Genomic DNA, 19,298 nt, shown 5'->3' with positions numbered 1-19,298 from the left:
TATAATAATATTTTATCTCTTCATACATCTATAATTTTTACATTTTGACCACAGACATTATAGTCGACACATGAAAAACTTTTTTTACTTACTTACATTGTTGGCATAGAACATAGGTCACAGTTAATAAAATAGTTATCATGACTGTACCTTTATATTATAATTTAATTAGACCTGTAATTTATATAATTTTGTCAAAACAATCTTTAATAAAGTCTAAAAAGGGATAAATTCACGGTAAACTAATAATTTTTAAAAAGACAAAACATCAAAATATGTTACTTTTTGGCTTAAATAATTGAATATTACAACTGCTTATAGCTTGCCTACTAATTTATTAAGTAGATAATCTTATAACGATTTCATAACAGACCACTGAAATATAAAAAATACTAAATAGTAAATCAACTTGTATTTTAAATATCGAAAAACTACGTAAATACACATTATCCATACATTCAGATAATATATCGTTATACACTATATAGGTACTTTATATAACTATTTTATTTAAAATGATTTATACATTTTTTAATTATGAATGTCAATTTTTTTTTAACTATAAATAATGATTTTTAAAACACAATAAATAAAACCCGAACCAGGTACATAGATACTCTCGCCATACTCGAAATCTAAAAAAGATTCTGACTAGAACTTTCACTCGTTACCATTTATTTATAACCATTTTGTATGATTCGTACAAATTTAAAATTAAATATATATTCATCGATCGTAATTTATTCTCCATTATTGCTAAAATTGTATGTGTATTAAATATAATAATAAATAAATAAGATCAGCAATTAGCATACAACTAATTAAATAAAAAATATTTTTTAATAAAATGTTTCGTTTATTAGTCTCTTTATAATATTTATCAATGTGAATAATTTTATAATATTTCACTTGATATCATGTGTTAGATATTAAGATTTATATAATAAATACTAACGTCAACGTATGTACATTGTTTAAAAAGAAAAAATTGTAATTTATACATTAATTAACAGTGGTCGTTTTATATTGTTTTGTCTTTGTTCCAAAAAATCGTTCTTCATTAAATCATTGAGAATTTGATAAAGTTTTCAACGGCTTCAGTGCTTCCGATTCGTTTGTTGAAACACCATTTGATTCTTCTGTGCTGGGTCCTGAATTCCACGATAACGTTTTCGCCGTTCCGAATATCAAAAATACCATAGCGCCACACATGTATGTCGCAGCCAAAATCCAAAATACAATACACCATTGTTCAAATGTTTGCTGCAAGTATATGTACAATTATACGTATAATAATATATTGATAGAAACCAGTTTTAGTATTTAAATGTTGAATCAAAATTTTGTGTATATACTAACATTGTTGTTTGTTAGTTTTCCCACTATGTACGATGACAAGGTCCCTCCAAACGAAGACAATGTGTTCGCCATTCCAAATATTGTACCTGAAATAAAGTCATTGCACATTCATGTCGTTACATAATTAATTTACGAACTGTTAGAGTAGGTAGTAAATATTGTCTGAATATTGAATACTCACCAGAGAAATTTGGAGCTATGTCCAAACCATTTCCAAGATAACCACCTGTAACAGCTCCGTTCATCGTCAATGCAATAGTAAAAATTATTACCGACCACACTTGATTATCTCCAAAATACACTTGTAAGATCATCAAAATACCTGGCGTAAATACTCCTAAAAATTAAAAGTTTGTTTTTTTACATAAATTCAAAACACTATAAAAAATATTTTATAACAAATAAAAAAAATAGAATTTTAGAACAAAATAATTTAAAGAAAAATTACCGATAAAAGTAAAAATTTTTCTAGTCATTGTCTTAGATATTTTTTCAGAATTTAATAGACGATCAGCAATTATCCCAGCAACCAACGCCATTAAATATTTGCCCAAATAAGGAAGACTAGATAGAAAACCATTCTGAAATCATAATGATGATTAATGTATATTTTAAACTTTATTAATATCACAAATTAAAATAAACATGATGAATAAAAAGTAATGTATATATATACCGATTTAATGTCATAATGGAGTAAATATTTCATGTAAGTAGGTAACTGATTAACGATAGTAAAATAACCAAAAACACTAGCTCCGTGTGTAATAACTATGGCCCATACAGGTAAAGACGTAAGTATTTTTATCCATGGCAGTTTTTTTGGCTAAAAAAAAAAAATTAATAAAATCTTATAGCTTACAACAGGAATGTAATCTGTGTTATTGTCAAATTTCAAGTATTCTGTTGTCTATAAAATAAAATTAGCTAATCATAAAAATATAAAATAATAAATGAGCTTGGTAATTGGTATGTAAATCTTTATGTATCAATATAATTTAAAATGCATAGTATAATGATATTATAAAATACTTAATATCAATCAACATGATAAATCATTAATTTTATATTTTTATTTCATGTATACTAGAATAAAAATTATTGAAACTCGTTATTACCTTTGTACCAGGTTTACTTTGCTTAGCTATTTCTGTTTCAATATAATGTTTTTCGTATTCGGTTATCCTAGGATGATCGGCAGGTGTTTCAAAAACTAAATTAAACCACAATATGGACCATGCAAGACCTACTAGTCCTGTGATATAGAATGCGGATTCCCATCCCCACGCAGAAATTAGTATACCGCAAACTGGTAAGGTAATAGCTGCACCTAAAGTAGAAGCTAGAAATTCCAATACGATTAGTGATTACATATTAGACAATTTTTAATAGCAATTAAATAGATAGCTTAAATATAGTTAAGAATAATAATTTCAATGAATTTTTTTTTTATATCAATTGAATAATTATTTTATATTATTTTAGTGATATTATTTATAAAATGTATAAACATTGATGATAATTATAGGATTTAAATATTTTTTTTGTATTATAGTGTAATTTTTATAAACATTTAATAAATTAGTAAAAAAATGTAATTTATGTTTATTTTTAATAGAACAATTGGAATTAAAATTCAATAATTCGATAGTTATATCATAAATAATTTGTACATTTCATCGTTGATTATAAATACTATTACCAACGATTTTTTCAAACGACAATATTTTTTTTAATATCTACTATCTTTATAAACGATTATTATCTTTACATATTTTATTAACATAAGTATAATGACTATGGCTAATTCACTACATATTTGTTTTTAAATAATCATTTTACGATTACATTTTTACAAGTATGCTCGATGTATAAAAATATTAAAAATTCTTCCCACATTAATATACAGTTTTCTAACGAATTTGAATTAATCAAGAAACGAGACAATGTAATTGACAGTGTCAATGCTTTAGTGTCAGCATATTAAGCTAAATTTTTCTTCATAGTATACAGTGTTTTATAATTAATTGTCAAGAACTCAATTTTTTATGGCAGTTTAATTAATTAATAAACCTTATTTCTTTTAAAAATACGTAACAATAAACAGTTTATTTTAAGAACTGCTACTGAATAATTTTGTTCCATAGCTAAAAATAAAGATGTATAAATAATAAATAACCATAAATAAAAAATGGTTAAAAATATGGTATGATATAAAAGCTATCAAATGTAAAGTTAAATGACATAATACCCATCATGTTGGACATGAACTTGCTGCGTTCATTTGGTGGGATCCAATTAGCAGCAAGTGGCAATATAGCCGGCCATGTTACTCCCTGAAATACGAAAAACAGGTAGAAGTTACATGATAATGTTATAAATTTATCATCAAATTACAGGTACTTCTTTTAACAAATTATAGAAGAAAGTAATTAAGGAATTTTAAATCTATTGTTAAATTTCAAAATTACTCTTCAGCATAATTATATTCAAAGAATATTAAACTTATTTCCGTTTTATTAATAATGTCCCACCCGGTATGAATATACCTAAAATTAAAACAATCTGTTTCATAGGTACACATAAAAATAATAAAAATGTGTCAATCTACTCTTTAAATTTGTTTATTGTAATAAATATATTTAATAATACTCACTAGAGTAAATCCTAAAAACACCCGACAAAATATTAGGCAATATATGCTGATTTTTGCGGCCATAGGTGTCAATAAGGTAACCATAGACGCTAGCAACATAGAGTAGCCGAAAACCGGTCGAGCTCCGATCATTTCCGCCAAACGACCACCTGGCAATTCCGTAAGAACATAGCCCCAAAAGAAACTGCCCAATATCATATTTTGTTCGTACTCAGACCAATTAAACTTCACAGCACCGGGTAGATTATGGTGAGTCAAACTCACGGTGACCTGAAAATATATTAAAACATTATTATTTGTTGAATAATAAACACTAAAATAAAAATATAGTTATTTCCCCTAATATACCTAATAGTTTCTTTTATTTAAACTAAAATTATTTATATTCTAAAATTACATTCCAATAATTTATAAAAACACATAACTAATTTACTGATATGCATCAACTATATTGTGAGAGACCAAACATTGGTGTCACATCGTCTTGATAATAAATTGTTAATTTATCAATTTGAAATTAAAATCTAATTGTTTTAACTGGGTTTCGTAAATTTATAATTCAATTAGTACCGTGCACCAGTGGTAGTTTCGGTCATGGCCATCTGTTATTCCTATAGGCGTATAATATTATATAGTCAAATACTATTGAGGAGCTATGAAAAATCTAAGTAATTATTATATTATACAGACTTGTGAAATGCATTCACATTCTCTTAAGTCTCTTTTTCGTACTTAAAACTTACTAATTAGTAATAATTGTCACATTTTAATATTATTTATATTAGTACAAGTAACATAACTCATCTAAATAAATAGCATCATAACGCGTAATATTCCAATTAATATTATAAGTATATCAATTTATTTATTTTTTTTATGGTTTCTTTTTAAAATACCTAGTCAATTAATTAATTTAACAATACCCAAATATTAAATATATATGAGACCTGGGTCTAGAGCCTTTGTCATGCAGCCACTGATTGTGGTAACGTGTGTCAATATGTCATGATAGATGAATGAGCACAATGGTATTTAATATATAATTTACAAATATTTTAGTATATCATAATGTAATTTTTTTTTTAATATATATATAAGCAAGCAATACATTAAATTTAATTTAAACATATTTACTTTGAAATAAATAAAAAATAACGGTATTATATAAAAAAAAAAACCTAATCCTTAAAATATATTACACGTGCATATAGTAGAAGTATCAGGTATTATGATAATTTATAACATATATTTGCACTAGTCGGACTAAAAAATCTGGTTTTAAAATTTCACGTGAGAGTTTATACAGTGAAGCAAAATTAAAAGTCACTTGTTTAAGTTTCACAAAAATGTATGCTGTTATATTAGTTATCCTATTAGTAGTTATACTATTACCCACCAAAACAATGAAAGAAAAACAATACATTCGAGTATCAAAATATAAATTATATATCCCAAGCCTCTATTATTAATTTATAATAAAAAGGTCTTAAAACTAATTTGTAAGTAAGAAAGAAATGTTTAAAGCTATATAAAGTCACAAAAATAATTCTAAATATTATTTTAATTACGCATTACATCTTGTTTAAATTTTAAAATAAAAGTTTTGTAATCCATTCGCTTTATTTGTAGGTAACCATTTACAGTTGTATATTATTTTAGTTATTTAATTTAAATACATTTTATTTAATATGTATAATAACAAATAATTTACCTGATAAATAAATTATGTCATTATTAATACAAAACATGATATAAACATAAATTATACTTATTCAGTATACCTGCAGTAACAAAACTAAAAAACTAATAAATAATCGTAAACATGTACCTTAAATGAAAATAAAATGTAGAGAGAACGTTGAATTATTGCGCATGATATTTTAATTCTAAATTAAATACTTACATAATTTTTTCATTTATTTTTATATGATCATTATTCATTACAATATGCGAATACTTATATTTTAAGTAAAATTAATGATAAATTTATAGAAAAGTAATGTAATTGTATCAGTAAAATAGCCCAAAATGAGAGAAATTATAAAAAATTTATAAAACAAAATATTATTTTGGGCTTTAAAAATACAATTTAAAACTTTAACACATCATTATAATAGTTCAAGATTAAAAAAAGTAACATAAAATATACAAATATAAAATAAAAATTTTATTGCCTATTGGTTAATAGTATATTTTAGCCTAAATAAAATATTTCTCCCAACATACAAAAAAAAAAATTAGTATTATAATATTATATTATTTTTTATTTATCATTAAGTAATTATTAATTAATGTACTAGGTAACATAATTATTATAATATATTGTTGAATAAGTAATATATACCGATATCAAAACATCGAAGGTCATAATATTGGTTACAATCAGAAAAAAAACTATTAAATCAGTTGTAGGTATTATGGTTATTAAATAATTTAAAACCATATTGTGATTTGATGCCCTAAATTAGTATTGATAAATTATAAGCTATATTTTCACTACCTTGGGGCATTTAACCTAGTAATTAGAAAACATAATAAATTTATATTAGCCGTAAATAATTATACTAATCATTCAATATAAATAGTTAATGTACATAAATCAGAAAAATAAAAATACAACATATTTAATCATTTACCTTAAAGATTAGAAATTCGGAAATAAAAAATTCACCTAGCTACTTATCATAACGTTAAATGTCCTCAGAGTGAATTTATAACAGTAGGTACAATTGTTATTGTACAAATTGCCAAATTGGTACATCATCTAATGATTGGAGAATCATCTAATCTATATTATTATACATAAAATTTACTCATTACGATTATTCTGTAATGCACGATTTATTTATATGATAAATGATCATACATGACATCATAAACCTATATTGATTATTGAATAAAAATAATAAATCAAAACTGGGTTTACTGGGTTTAAAAGGTAGAAAAAAAATTAACTTAAAAAAACGATATTTTAAATATTCATCAATACTTCAAATTTATTACATCAATCAATTCATTTAAAACATAAAAATTCTAATATTGCAATATCTATAATAGGTATGTTACGTATTCTTATAATATAATGAATGTATTTTTTAGATTCTGAGTGGAGCGATAAATGTATTGTTTTGACAGTAATTATGTGTTATTATCATTAATTTATATTATATTATATAAATATAAATAAATAAATATTTTAGCATTAATTTTCCTTGGTATAAAACATTTTTAAAAATATTTGACTAGAATTCTCTTTTTTTTTACTTTTTTTTTTATTAATTCATTATAAAAGTTTGCTTATGAATAAAAAATATTAATAATTTAATACAAGATTCATCAGTTTTTTTTTACAGTATTTAAAAAATAAAAAGAAAACAATTTTTTTTTTATTTCCATTTGAATACCAAATGTTTACGAAATTCGTCAAATTCCGAATACTCGCATATTGTAGTTAGCAATTAATGTAATATTTAATTATTATTTCTCACATAGTCAAATTTTAAAATTGTTTAAAACAGGATTTTCAAAAATTTTTCTTACAACAGTTAGTATTTATAGTTTACTATGAAGTGTTTTGTAAAGCACATTCATTTTTTTTTATAACCATTTAAATTTCAAATTTAAAAATATAAAAAACAAAATGTACCTACGTAATATTACACTTATTTAAAAAAAATTGAAAATTTTACTACACGTGCGCAGTAAAATTAAAAGTTTTTTAATTTAACAAAAATAAATGTTTCGTTAAAATTCTATAAGATAGATAGTCTTTTATCGTGAATTAAAATCATTAGGTAATCAAAATATTAAAATATATTTTTATTTTATATTTATTTAATTTTAAAATATTCACATGAAGAAAAATAATCGAATAACATAGATAATATATTAGACATAAATGAATTTATTTATTTACAATAATTTATTTTTATCAAGCAGTTTAAAATACGTATATGTACATATTAATTAATGTATTTAGCATACTTAATTATTCATGAATAAAATCGTACTTTGATCTTAATGTATATCAAATCTTTGATTTATCTTAAAAACATTCTCCAAATTACTACGACGTAATTCAATACGATTTAAACATAGTTTGGTTGTTTTATACTTCGTATAATGTATTAATGTAATAATTAACAATAGATAATATGTCATAATAGTCACTTTCTGTATCTACTTTTTATTACATGGTTTTATTTTGATTTTGGATTATTTTAATCTAAATGTAGAACGCAAAAATGCTGAAATTATTTATATTTATCTCAGTTTTAACCTTGCTAAATCAAAAAATAAGCATTACAGATTTATGTCAGTTAATACCTATTGAACAAGGAAAAGTATCAAGTTGCCGTTTTATAAAAGAGGGCGATACTGTATTTTTTATAATAAGGATATTGACGTATGCAACGAAAAAAAATAAAACTATATAGATATCATATAGCATTTTACTAGTATGTTCCAAAGGTCTACCCATTTTAATTGCCGTCATTCCTTGAACGCTGAGTAGTTAGTCCGTAAAATGTGTTATAAGTTACATCATAACAAAGTGCAAAGGAAATTGTCCTATTGTTATACTTTCATCCTTGAAGCAATCTGATATTCTAAGAATTTATAATACCACATGCTATAATCGTTAAATAATAGTTGTTGATTTAATGTTATTCGACAATTCATAATAAACATTCGTAATTTATTTTCCAAATAGGACAGTAACTACTGATTATAATAAATAATTAACTTACCAAATTCAATAATGAACATAACATACCTATTACAGTATTACCTACTGATTGATCGATGACAAATGGACAATTCTAGTAGTCAATAAACTTTATGATAATATTTCAATAATATATTAAAATCTATAAAATTCATCTTCCAATATAACGAAGATCGGTATAATCATTGATTTTATAATATATTCTAAAATCAATAGTTTAACAAAAATCTCTGTATACAGAATGAAACTGTCGCTACCATACGAATATGGATGTAACGAACTCTCGATATACCTAACTTTTTTCTCGGTTCTTTGAAAATCATTAAAATGCGAATTGACTATGTATCTTAAAATATTTTATATACAGTTACAATAGAAATAACAGTAACCTTATATATCCAGCTCCGAACCCAAATAGCTTCGAATTTAAAATGCAGAAGTAACCCACGGGGGCTAGTTATTGCCTTCTATGAATTTGTTGCATCGTTGCATGTTTGATTATTTTAGTGCTTCCAAGATATTTTTGTCTCAATAATATAAAAGTTATAAACCCAATAAAAATGTTTTACATATTAAATTATTATTATCTATAGTCTAAGACATTAGTGCTATATGTTTAAATCAATGATACATATTATATTATCTTTCTTGTGTTCTATGAATTACTTTCCAATAAATATGATGAAAATAAATACGGTGTACTTATATAAGTTCGTAAGAACAGTAAACAATTTTAAGTTGAACACAAAAATTACTAAGCACCTCGATATTACAATTACCAATAATTATCGTATGTTTAGGTATTAATTATCTTATTAACTTATAAATAAAAATGTATAAGTATTATATAACTACTAATTTTATTTTGCTAATAAATAATCAATATTTATAAACAACATATTATTTTGTTGATAATTTGATTAAATTTACTGAGAAATATTTTCACGGGGACAGCAAAAATAGAACCAGATTTTAATAATACCGTCATAGAAAACCAATGTTTTTGCTTTGGTGCGCGTCCAAAAACTTTTAGATTTCGTGCCAATGATGTAAAATAACTGACCAACAATATGTTGTCATAAAGTAGTGAAATTAATTTCAAGGGCAGTGTTTCTCGTAATAACCGATATTTCTAAGTAGTATTATCTAAAACTTGTTTAAATGTATCAATATAAAATATTGAATACGAAATTAGTTTGATACTCCACTATAATTAGAATAATTGTCAAAATCTTCAATCAATTCTGTGTGGATCGGTATTATTTGTATAACCCGTTGAAATTATATTAGGTGTACTTACATTGGTGGTATCATTTAATAGCGAAGTTGAAAAATTAGTGGCTTGCTCTATCGATACATTTTGCTTATGATTAGGTACCATGTCTACGATGGCTATTGTGAAGTTCACTCGTAGCATATAATTGACCATAAATCCAACTAAAACCATGAGATTTAATATTCTTGAACAGTTCATCGACCCTATAAAAAATTTAAATTTATCAACATAAGCTGTATATGCATATAAGGAGTATCGTATTATAACCACTAAAAGACTTACGAGTCTGCTTAATGACCAATCCGGTCTCCACGTTGGCTGGCTCTTCTTTTTTCATATTTCTAAAGTTACCAACTTTTAGTGCTTAAAAAAACCAATCACTTTAGTCCTAAAAGTATAAAAACAATTTTTATTATTACAAATATTGATATTAACAAAATTGATTTATTATGTTTAATATTTAAATGTATATATTGCTATTATCAATTTAAATATACAAAGCAAATAATAATAATATGTAAATATACAAATGCGAATTAAAGATTGATATCGCTTAATTATTTAGTTTGAAAATATATTCATAGATAAGGCACAATTTTTGCCAAGTCGAACATTTTAATGCATCTATAATAAGTGCATTGTTTATATTTCAAATGTTGAACTTTGAATGTTTTAAAGTAGGTATTTAAAAAAAGTTTATTTTTATTTTTTTATTGAACAAACCCAACTATAATATAAATAACGCAATACCATAAATAATACTTGATGATTAAATAAAAACATTTTACGATTTTACATTTAATATTATACAAGTAACGTAATTTTATTAATATCAATGAAAGTTTACTAGTGATTAAAATAAATACATAAATAAAATAATAGATAAATTACAATAAATACAAATTATATTAATAAGACATTATGAATGACCTTGTATATATACTATAATGTACCTACTTAACTAAAATTAACCCTTTTATTTTTACAACTTTCTAACATGAAAGGACTAGTCGTGTAATAGTATGTTTAACGTTTGGATTTATTTAATATAGTAAAATCAATAGCCTAGAATTTAGTTTAAAATAAACAATGTCTTTTCAAGAACTTTCATTTATCAATAAAAATTATGTTTGTTTAGTTAAACCTTATTACTATAGTAACGCAAACTAAAAATTGTACAGTATTAAATTACCTATTAAAAAAGCATTTAAGAAACAAATATCTATTTTAAATTAATTTAAAAAGAAACTTTTTTATGAATTAAAAAAAAGCTTTTATTTAGAATATTTAGGTCAACAAAAAAATTAGTTTAATATTAATGTTATTACCTGCACAATTTATACATTATATTTAGATAGGTATAAGTCATATAAATATAAATATATTCATTATTTTCTAATGGAAGCTATATATCAATCAATAAAAGCATTTATAAAATTTAGATCAAACTAGGTATTCTGTATAAAAAAATATCGGTAACATGAACATCATTCACTATTTCAAGTTCATTGTTGAAAGTCGATATGTCTCAGTTGCACGAAAACGCTAGGTCAACATACATTACATTCATTACTTCTGTAAGTGTGTTACAAAGTTAATCAATACAAATTTAATCTAATAAAATGCATCACAAAATAATCAACAATTTTAATAAAATACATTGATCTATATTATTGTGATAATATAACTACATTTGCACTTTTTGAGATTCTGAAAAAATAAATTTAAATTAAATTTATTTGTTAATACAATTTCTAGGATATTTATTAATATATTCTCTCTATTAAAATTGTATTTTAATTAAGTGAAGCCAGAAATAATCGCTAGCTGCATTCATCGTCATAAGAAAGTTATTACAGTTTTTACATCAATTCGAGAAGGAAATCTGTAAAACTTACAAATTTATTGATTAAAATAATTGTTTACCGAAGAAGATAAAAAATTAATTAATTAATTAATACACATGAAACAGTTCAATGCATTTCCAACAAAGTTTTAAAATTAAATTTTCATATAGTATTACATGAAAAGTTATATTAATTATTAAGTATAACATTCATATCAAAAAAATATTTATATTATTCGTGTATTGTATTGTACTTTTAAATAGTAAACAAAAAGAAAATATAATTTTAATAAATTCTTCAAAAATCCATATTATTTATTATTTAATAATTATATTATATAGTCTCTCTACAGTTGATCGGAAAGAAAGTTATCAAAACAATTTAGTTAAATTATATACATTAAATGTATTTAAGCTTAACTATAATACTTACAAGTGCGTGTTACTAGACTGTATTATGTGAAAATCTATATTGTCACATAAAAGTGAAGGTAAAGAACTCTCTAGTATCGTACATAATGTTTATACGTATTATATTTAAAATATTATTTATAAATCTTAAAGACAACTATCCAAAATTAAAATATTTTATTGCATATAAAAGTTATTATAAATCACAGTTTAAAAAAAATTGATAACATTTGATTATCTAGTTTATATTAGTTATCGAATTACGAATAAACCATGATCTAATACAAAATCAAAAGTAAAAATTAGCACAGCTGTACGTAAAAGGATAATATAAATACTAAATCAACATTACAACGTAAATTATCAATATTCTATTACATAAAATTAAGAAATAATTGTACTATTTAATTTTAATACCCATATTAGTTTGGTATAAAAATATTAAATCCAGAAATCATATTATCATATTAAAATAGGTACCTACTAAAAAATCCATTCCTTAAGTAGAAAAAGAGAAAGGAACAATAATTGATATCATCTCTATAAAAGAGATCGATTTATACATTTACGAAATATCAAGTAAATTGGTTTTATAAAGAAATTCATTTTAAATAAAAACCTAGTAAAAATTCCTTCCACATATTTTAGTTTTATTGCTAATGTTTTATACTCTCAATATAATAAATATAATTTAATAATAAACAACCTATTTGTACATATACAAATATAATGGTTATATTTTTTAGCATAAACATACAGTTTTAAATGTTATCTGTTGTTTTGTAGATACATTTAAAAAACATTAAAATAATTATTATTTTTAAATTAAAAGTCATAATATTTAAACTATAGTATGTATTATTAAAAATCATTATCAATACCGAATTATAAAACATCCGTGGACTATGGAAGACTTCAACTGATAAAATCGATATACCTAATTGAACCCGTACCTATAATTAATATATAATTCTCACAATATATTATTTTACTATGAACAATTTACTTGTAATATATACAAAAAAATATTATGAACATCTGAAAATAAATAAACTAATTTGACGATTTTCTTCACAAAAACAATACTACACCTTGTATTATCTATTTCTAGGTGTATAAATTATTTATTATTACATAAATATAAATTGGATTAACAGTGAATGAGGATAAATGTGCATAATCATGTGCTACAACAAAGACAATTAAAAATAATTTCAAACAAAAGATTCTTAAAAGAATAATTGGACCCAAAAAACATCCGAGGAAAAAACGAAATAAGGACAAATCGAGGTAAAGAAGAACTATATAGAGAAACAATATAGTTGGTGCCCTTACGAATAGTAGGCTGAGCTAAGCCAGTCATGTATGGAGATCAGAAAGACCTATTATAGTTGGGCCATAAAATGAAAATCAAAAAAATCAGCTAAGAAGTCAGCCTAAGCAACAATGTAGAGATAGAATCGAAAAATACTTAACAATTTTGGTATTGATGAACACAATAGAAAACAACTAGTAAATAAGAGGAAGAGATAGAAGTTATTGGTGGTTACGGCAATGGACCTTAACCGCTTTAAAAAACCAAGAAAATTATATAAATGTATTAATTTCATATTATGTTGTGTACATAAACGCTGAATAATCATATATAAAAAACTTGGTTAAAATTGTTAACAATCAGACCTGTTGAATAATTACTTTGGCTGATTACGTAAATATTAATCAAGGGCAATGCACATATTTTGAACCTATGATTTAATTTATTATTATAAATTATAATAACTAAATAATATATTTTAATATTTTTTTTACAATTTTACAAACTGAAATAAATGTTGATAAATGTTAAAATATAATTCATTAAATTATTAAACTATAAAAAGTAACATTGTAACAACGGAAGTAATAGTTTTTAAAAATGTTTACAATATCCAATAAAATAAAGCAAAATAATCAGATTTTTATTAATTATTAATTAATAATCGGAAATACAAGAGTAAATCATATTATAAAATGGACGACTATATGTCTATATACATCAGATAAATATAAAATATTATGTCGTGCTCAAAAAACCTGCTATTAGTGTCAAAAGTACAGCTTTTTTCACCTTTTTACAATTTTCATTGTGACATTAAATAATAATAAAAATATGACTATAGTCTACATATACATTTTCTTTAAATCTATAGACTTTTATTTTCTATTTTATGTGTATTTTTTACATACCTAACACAATTTCTGATTTCATATTTTTAAAAAAAAAATAACACAATATTGTATTTTGTGAAAACTTCAATTTAACTTTGATACATAATATCCGACAACAACTAAATTTGGTTTGTACGTAGGAGGAACTGTAACATTCGTATTATTTCTTTAATCTGTGTGAATATTTCTCCCATTATCGAGAAATGCCAAGTCTGAGATACTTGTTTTTGGACAATTTTTCGCCATATAGAAGACAACATTTTTTATGACTTATTATTTAATATATATTTACATAGTTCTACATATTTATCCAATTAAACATAATTCAAAGCATTAATTATATAACATTTTGTTTATACTATCTAAAGTATATTTGAGTAGTTGGATAAGATAAGAAACACAAACTGTATCTTTTAGTGCCATGATCCAAATAGCAAAAATATAGTTTATAAAATATGGTAACTAAAATTGCCATTTTGATTTCATAATCAAATAAGCTTTATACTTAAAACCTACCAGATTAATTCCATTATAAATTATAATAAATATTATCGAAAATAGTAATACTTACACTTCATATTAAATAACATTTTGGTAATGGGTAACTGATATCTTTTACGAATTGAGAAATTATATGAACCATTAAACTAAACAATTATTTAAACACTACATTCAAACATAATTTATTAAATCGAAGATTTAATGTAGCATTAAATAAAACATGTCGTAATTAAATAAATTTCTGAACAATCAAAACTTTATAAAGTAATAAATGTATGCAAAATTACCCACAACGATATTTTAATATACATATAATTTTTTTTTTTTGATTAAGCATTTATTAATCCGTGACTACAGTAATTATTTATTCAGACTATTAAAAATATAAAATAAAAACTTTACAATAATAAAATGTCCATTAATACTATGAATAATGAATGATATAGGTAATCTATTAATATTTACTATATAGGTTAGTTGTTTTTTATTATTATTACTACACTTATTAGGGTAAGGATTGACGGTTGAATCAAAACCACCGGTCACCTCCGAATAGGTACAAATCATTTCTTCTCATCCACAAGAAAAAGAGAAAACGGAAGTAGGTAAGTAGGCATATCAATGTACGTAGAGAATACTTGAAAAAATAACTTTTCAAAAATCTGTAATAGTATTATCTATAGGCATATTATACAACGATATTAATCCCGTCTATATATTTGAATTTCTATTTTCAAACAAAACTAAATAAATTATTTACTATATATAACTACAAAATAAGTATTTTAATATTATATAGTATATTTCAATATTTGTGTATTTTAAACCAATCAAAATGTTACGTTGGAAATTGACAGTTAACAAAAATCCGTTATACATTAAAAATATATTATTTTTAATTTTTTTTAAGTATCTTTTTTATAATCTTGTAGTAAAAACATGATATCAAATAAAAATACGTAATTTATGTATCGTATTTTTCCCTGCTTATTTAAATTAAAAACCTAATATAATGTCTTAATGAATATAGGTATTCACTCGGAGAAAACGCATGAACGATTGGTGTTGTACACTTGTATATACTAGCGTGCCTCTACGCTATAAGTCGACGCATACGTATAAGTGCGTTTTTTTTTTACATTTTTTGTATTATATATTTAATAGTCGGAGATATTACGTTTATGATTAGTGATCTATGCGAACTTAAACTATTATTATACACGTCACAAATAATATGTTGAAAATACTACATAATATATAAATCAAAATATTATAGGTACTGATAGATTTACTGAAATCAAATCAAAATATAAAACTCACGGTTTGTGTAACTTGGTCCCAATTGCGAGTGAATGAGATTGAATAAAAAAACCAAAAAAACTTAAAAATTAAAAATTAAAAATATTATCACAGACGGACGGACGTCTACACACGCGCACACGTGTGTTCCACGCAGCGACGTACTAACGTAGTGTACAAGTGTGTAGGATTCACATCGCCGTGTAAAGACGGGAGGTTACAATATATATATATTATTATTATTATTGAAATCGACGACGACGACAGCAGCGGCAACGACGATACTATTATAAAGTGGTCGGCAAAAACCAATGGGGACACACGCGCACACCGCAGTGGCAGTCGTCCTGCACTCTGCTACAGGTGCGTATCACAAACACTGAATAATAAATTTCCTCGACAATCGTTACATCGTCGAATGTCGGACGGTCGAGAGAAGACGACAACGTCAGTATAGCGCGGCAAATGTACTAATGGCAAAAAAAATTAAAAACTCCTCGACGTCGGCGATCCAATAGTAAAACGCAGTAGGAACAATAATATTACAACGCCGTTATCGTGTAATGATATAATATACAGTGTATTGTGTGTGTACACATTAAACGGCGCAGGGTCGTAGGTATTATTATTATTATTATTATTATTTATATTTTATTGTGTGCGAAACAAACGGAGCGAACGAACTGCGGCAGACACCGCACGTGAAAACGGCATTAGGTAAACTGCCGCTGGCGCGCGCCACTCGTCAGACAAAAAAATATGATAAAAACGAAATAACAAAATAACATAGCCGCGCGTAACCTAGTCGCACGCGTGTCTTCGGTGGCGGCGGTGTCCTCGACTCTCGAATCATCGTCAGCGGTGCTCGCGTCATCTCTCTCGGCGCGCCGACCCAGAGGCCTTGTTTTCAATAATTGATTTCCCCGTCGAATCGCTGCAATGGCCGACTGTTATTTTTCTTTTTCAATTTCCTGTACACGTATTTTCGTGTTCTGCGTGGCCCGAGCTCGTGTGCGGCACTGAATCTAATTATCGGAGCTATATTATAAGCATGTAACATGAGTTAATGATTTTTTCACTCTACAACATATCGTGATAGTTTTATAGATCGCATATATGCGTACCGGTATTATTATATTATTATGGTTAGTGGTTAGTGTACCTATATGGTATAATATATACTAGGTAGGTTGGTTAATAGTGGGTACCGAGAATAATAATTGTGTTTACACGTTCTATATTGCGATACAAAAGTCAACGAGGCATATTTTATTTTTTGAGCAGAGCAACTGCCCTCTACGCTCAAGTAGTCAAGTCCAACAATATAATAAGTATAAATAAGTATAATACGGCATAAAAAAATTGGCAATGTCTGTTCTTCCTCACCACGACGACACGCAGCGGGTGTTTTTAATTGTCGATGATTACATAGCCACTTAGGTAGTCGCCGTTTATTGTACTCACTTCGGGACCAGAGAATTTGTTCATTGTTCCCATTAGCCACATGGCTCAATAAGGCGAAAAATTCAAGAATAAAAAAGATATAAGTATGTACACGTTAAAGTCGACAAATAAAATCTAGCTGTGTACTAATATACTAATATAGATATTTATTAGTTTGTACTTCAAATGTAGATTTCCATTCATAAAAAAAAGATGCCTACATGGATATTTTGATAGGTAATGATAAAAATAGGAAATATTCATAGGCGTGCGCACGGGTGTTGCAGCGTATGCTATAGCAACACCTGCGAGATGCAAATAGCAAATATAGCTACAGTGTTCACTTACAATTTTTGTTTTTTCTAACTAACTAGTGACTATTGTTAGACGTTAATATTGACAGTGTTGTTAGTAGTTATAATTTACAAACTACAATAACATTACAAATCAAATTTATTAATAAATTATTTTAAAATATTTTACAATAAGTTTGTGTTTATTTATTTAGAAAAAAATTATTAACTCATGAGTAGGTAAGTATATTTGGTATCTAATATCTATACCTATTCAATAGTGTTTTATATTATACTCATAATATCCAGTATAATATTTTATCAATTACATTTTTATAAACTACATTTTTTATTTATCTTTACTAAATTACATAGACATCAATTATTTATTGATTGAATATAGAAACATCAAGCAAAACATTCATAACATTATGATCCATTTTTGTATCAATTATATAAATTTTCAAGACTGAAGAAAAGTCCTATTATTACAGTGTAAATGCTCTTTTCTTAAAGCTTAAACACATATAAATGAATAATTTTCAGCAACACCTACCTTATTGGTAGGGACTTATTGTCTCGCGCACGCCTATGGAAATATTCATTTTGGTTTCGTAATCATTTCAAATGATGTAATGAAGATATTTTTAATAACTTTAATACTTATCGATGTAATGATCCAAAGACATGGTATTAACCGTAAAAATACATGCGATAAAAGCGGGAAAATTAATTAGAAAAATAGAAATGTGTTCTAAAAATACGCATTAAACCCATTAACCAATAACCAGTACGGTGAGTCCAATAAACAAATTGTTTTCTATTTGTTAGTTTTCGTGTAAATCAGGACCAGCCCGCGTGTGAGCCCATAGGTAAATAAGTAGCGACTACTGTGTAACAGCGATTGATTTCTACCACGGTTTTCGTGCGTATTATAAATCGTTTCATTGTTTCAATAAGATATCTAATATAATAAAATACAATAATCTTACTGGGACGGTGAACTGGGATCACACAAAAAAAAAACCGACAAACGGTGAATTTTTGTCACGTGCAGACTGACATATAATGGGATATTGAGACGGGTATAGAGCAGCGGCGTTGACGGCGGAAGAGAGAACGATAAGGTCTGAGTGATTTTATAAGTATCTACTGCTCATGTTTATTTTGCTGTTCAACATTTCGACGTGAACTAAAATACTAAATATTTTTATATTTTATACATATATTATAATGTTATCATCCGTACACCGTACGTATGCATCATATTATACGTAATA

The 19,298-nt window shown here is 25.1% G+C and overlaps 1 protein-coding gene across 1 annotated transcript; it reads right to left on the bottom strand.

The window, feature by feature from the left end:
- Positions 1–835: 835 nt before the first annotated feature.
- On the bottom strand, positions 836–16,952 carry LOC113551784 (sialin). Its single transcript, XM_026954264.1, has 11 exons — positions 16,304–16,952; positions 10,300–10,405; positions 10,042–10,220; positions 4,016–4,285; positions 3,611–3,695; positions 2,478–2,701; positions 2,036–2,185; positions 1,808–1,940; positions 1,541–1,696; positions 1,360–1,445; positions 836–1,263 (listed from the first exon to the last, which is right to left on the bottom strand). The coding sequence occupies exons 2-11, from the start codon at positions 10,352–10,354 to the stop codon at positions 1,066–1,068; spliced, it is 1,536 nt and encodes a 511-aa protein (XP_026810065.1). The 5' UTR covers positions 10,355–10,405; positions 16,304–16,952; the 3' UTR covers positions 836–1,065.
- Between the last annotated feature and the right edge of the window lie 2,346 nt (positions 16,953–19,298).

This window comes from Rhopalosiphum maidis, chromosome 2 (assembly GCF_003676215.2).
Source record: "Rhopalosiphum maidis isolate BTI-1 chromosome 2, ASM367621v3, whole genome shotgun sequence".
Taxonomy (NCBI): domain Eukaryota; kingdom Metazoa; phylum Arthropoda; class Insecta; order Hemiptera; family Aphididae; genus Rhopalosiphum; species Rhopalosiphum maidis.
This window is presented reverse-complemented; position numbering and strand designations above follow the sequence as displayed.

Bases quoted from the DNA above. Each gene is read 5' to 3' on its own strand.
- LOC113551784 (XM_026954264.1), bottom strand. From the start codon at position 10,354: ATGAAAAAAGAAGAGCCAGCCAACGTGGAGACCGGATTGGTCATTAAG. The intron at 4,286-10,041 runs GTAAGTACACCT...ATATATTTTCAG, and splicing joins TATTAAATGATACCACCAAT to GTCACCGTGAGTTTGACTCA. The intron at 3,696-4,015 runs GTGAGTATTATT...TTCGTATTTCAG, and splicing joins TGTTTTTAGGATTTACTCTA to GGAGTAACATGGCCGGCTAT.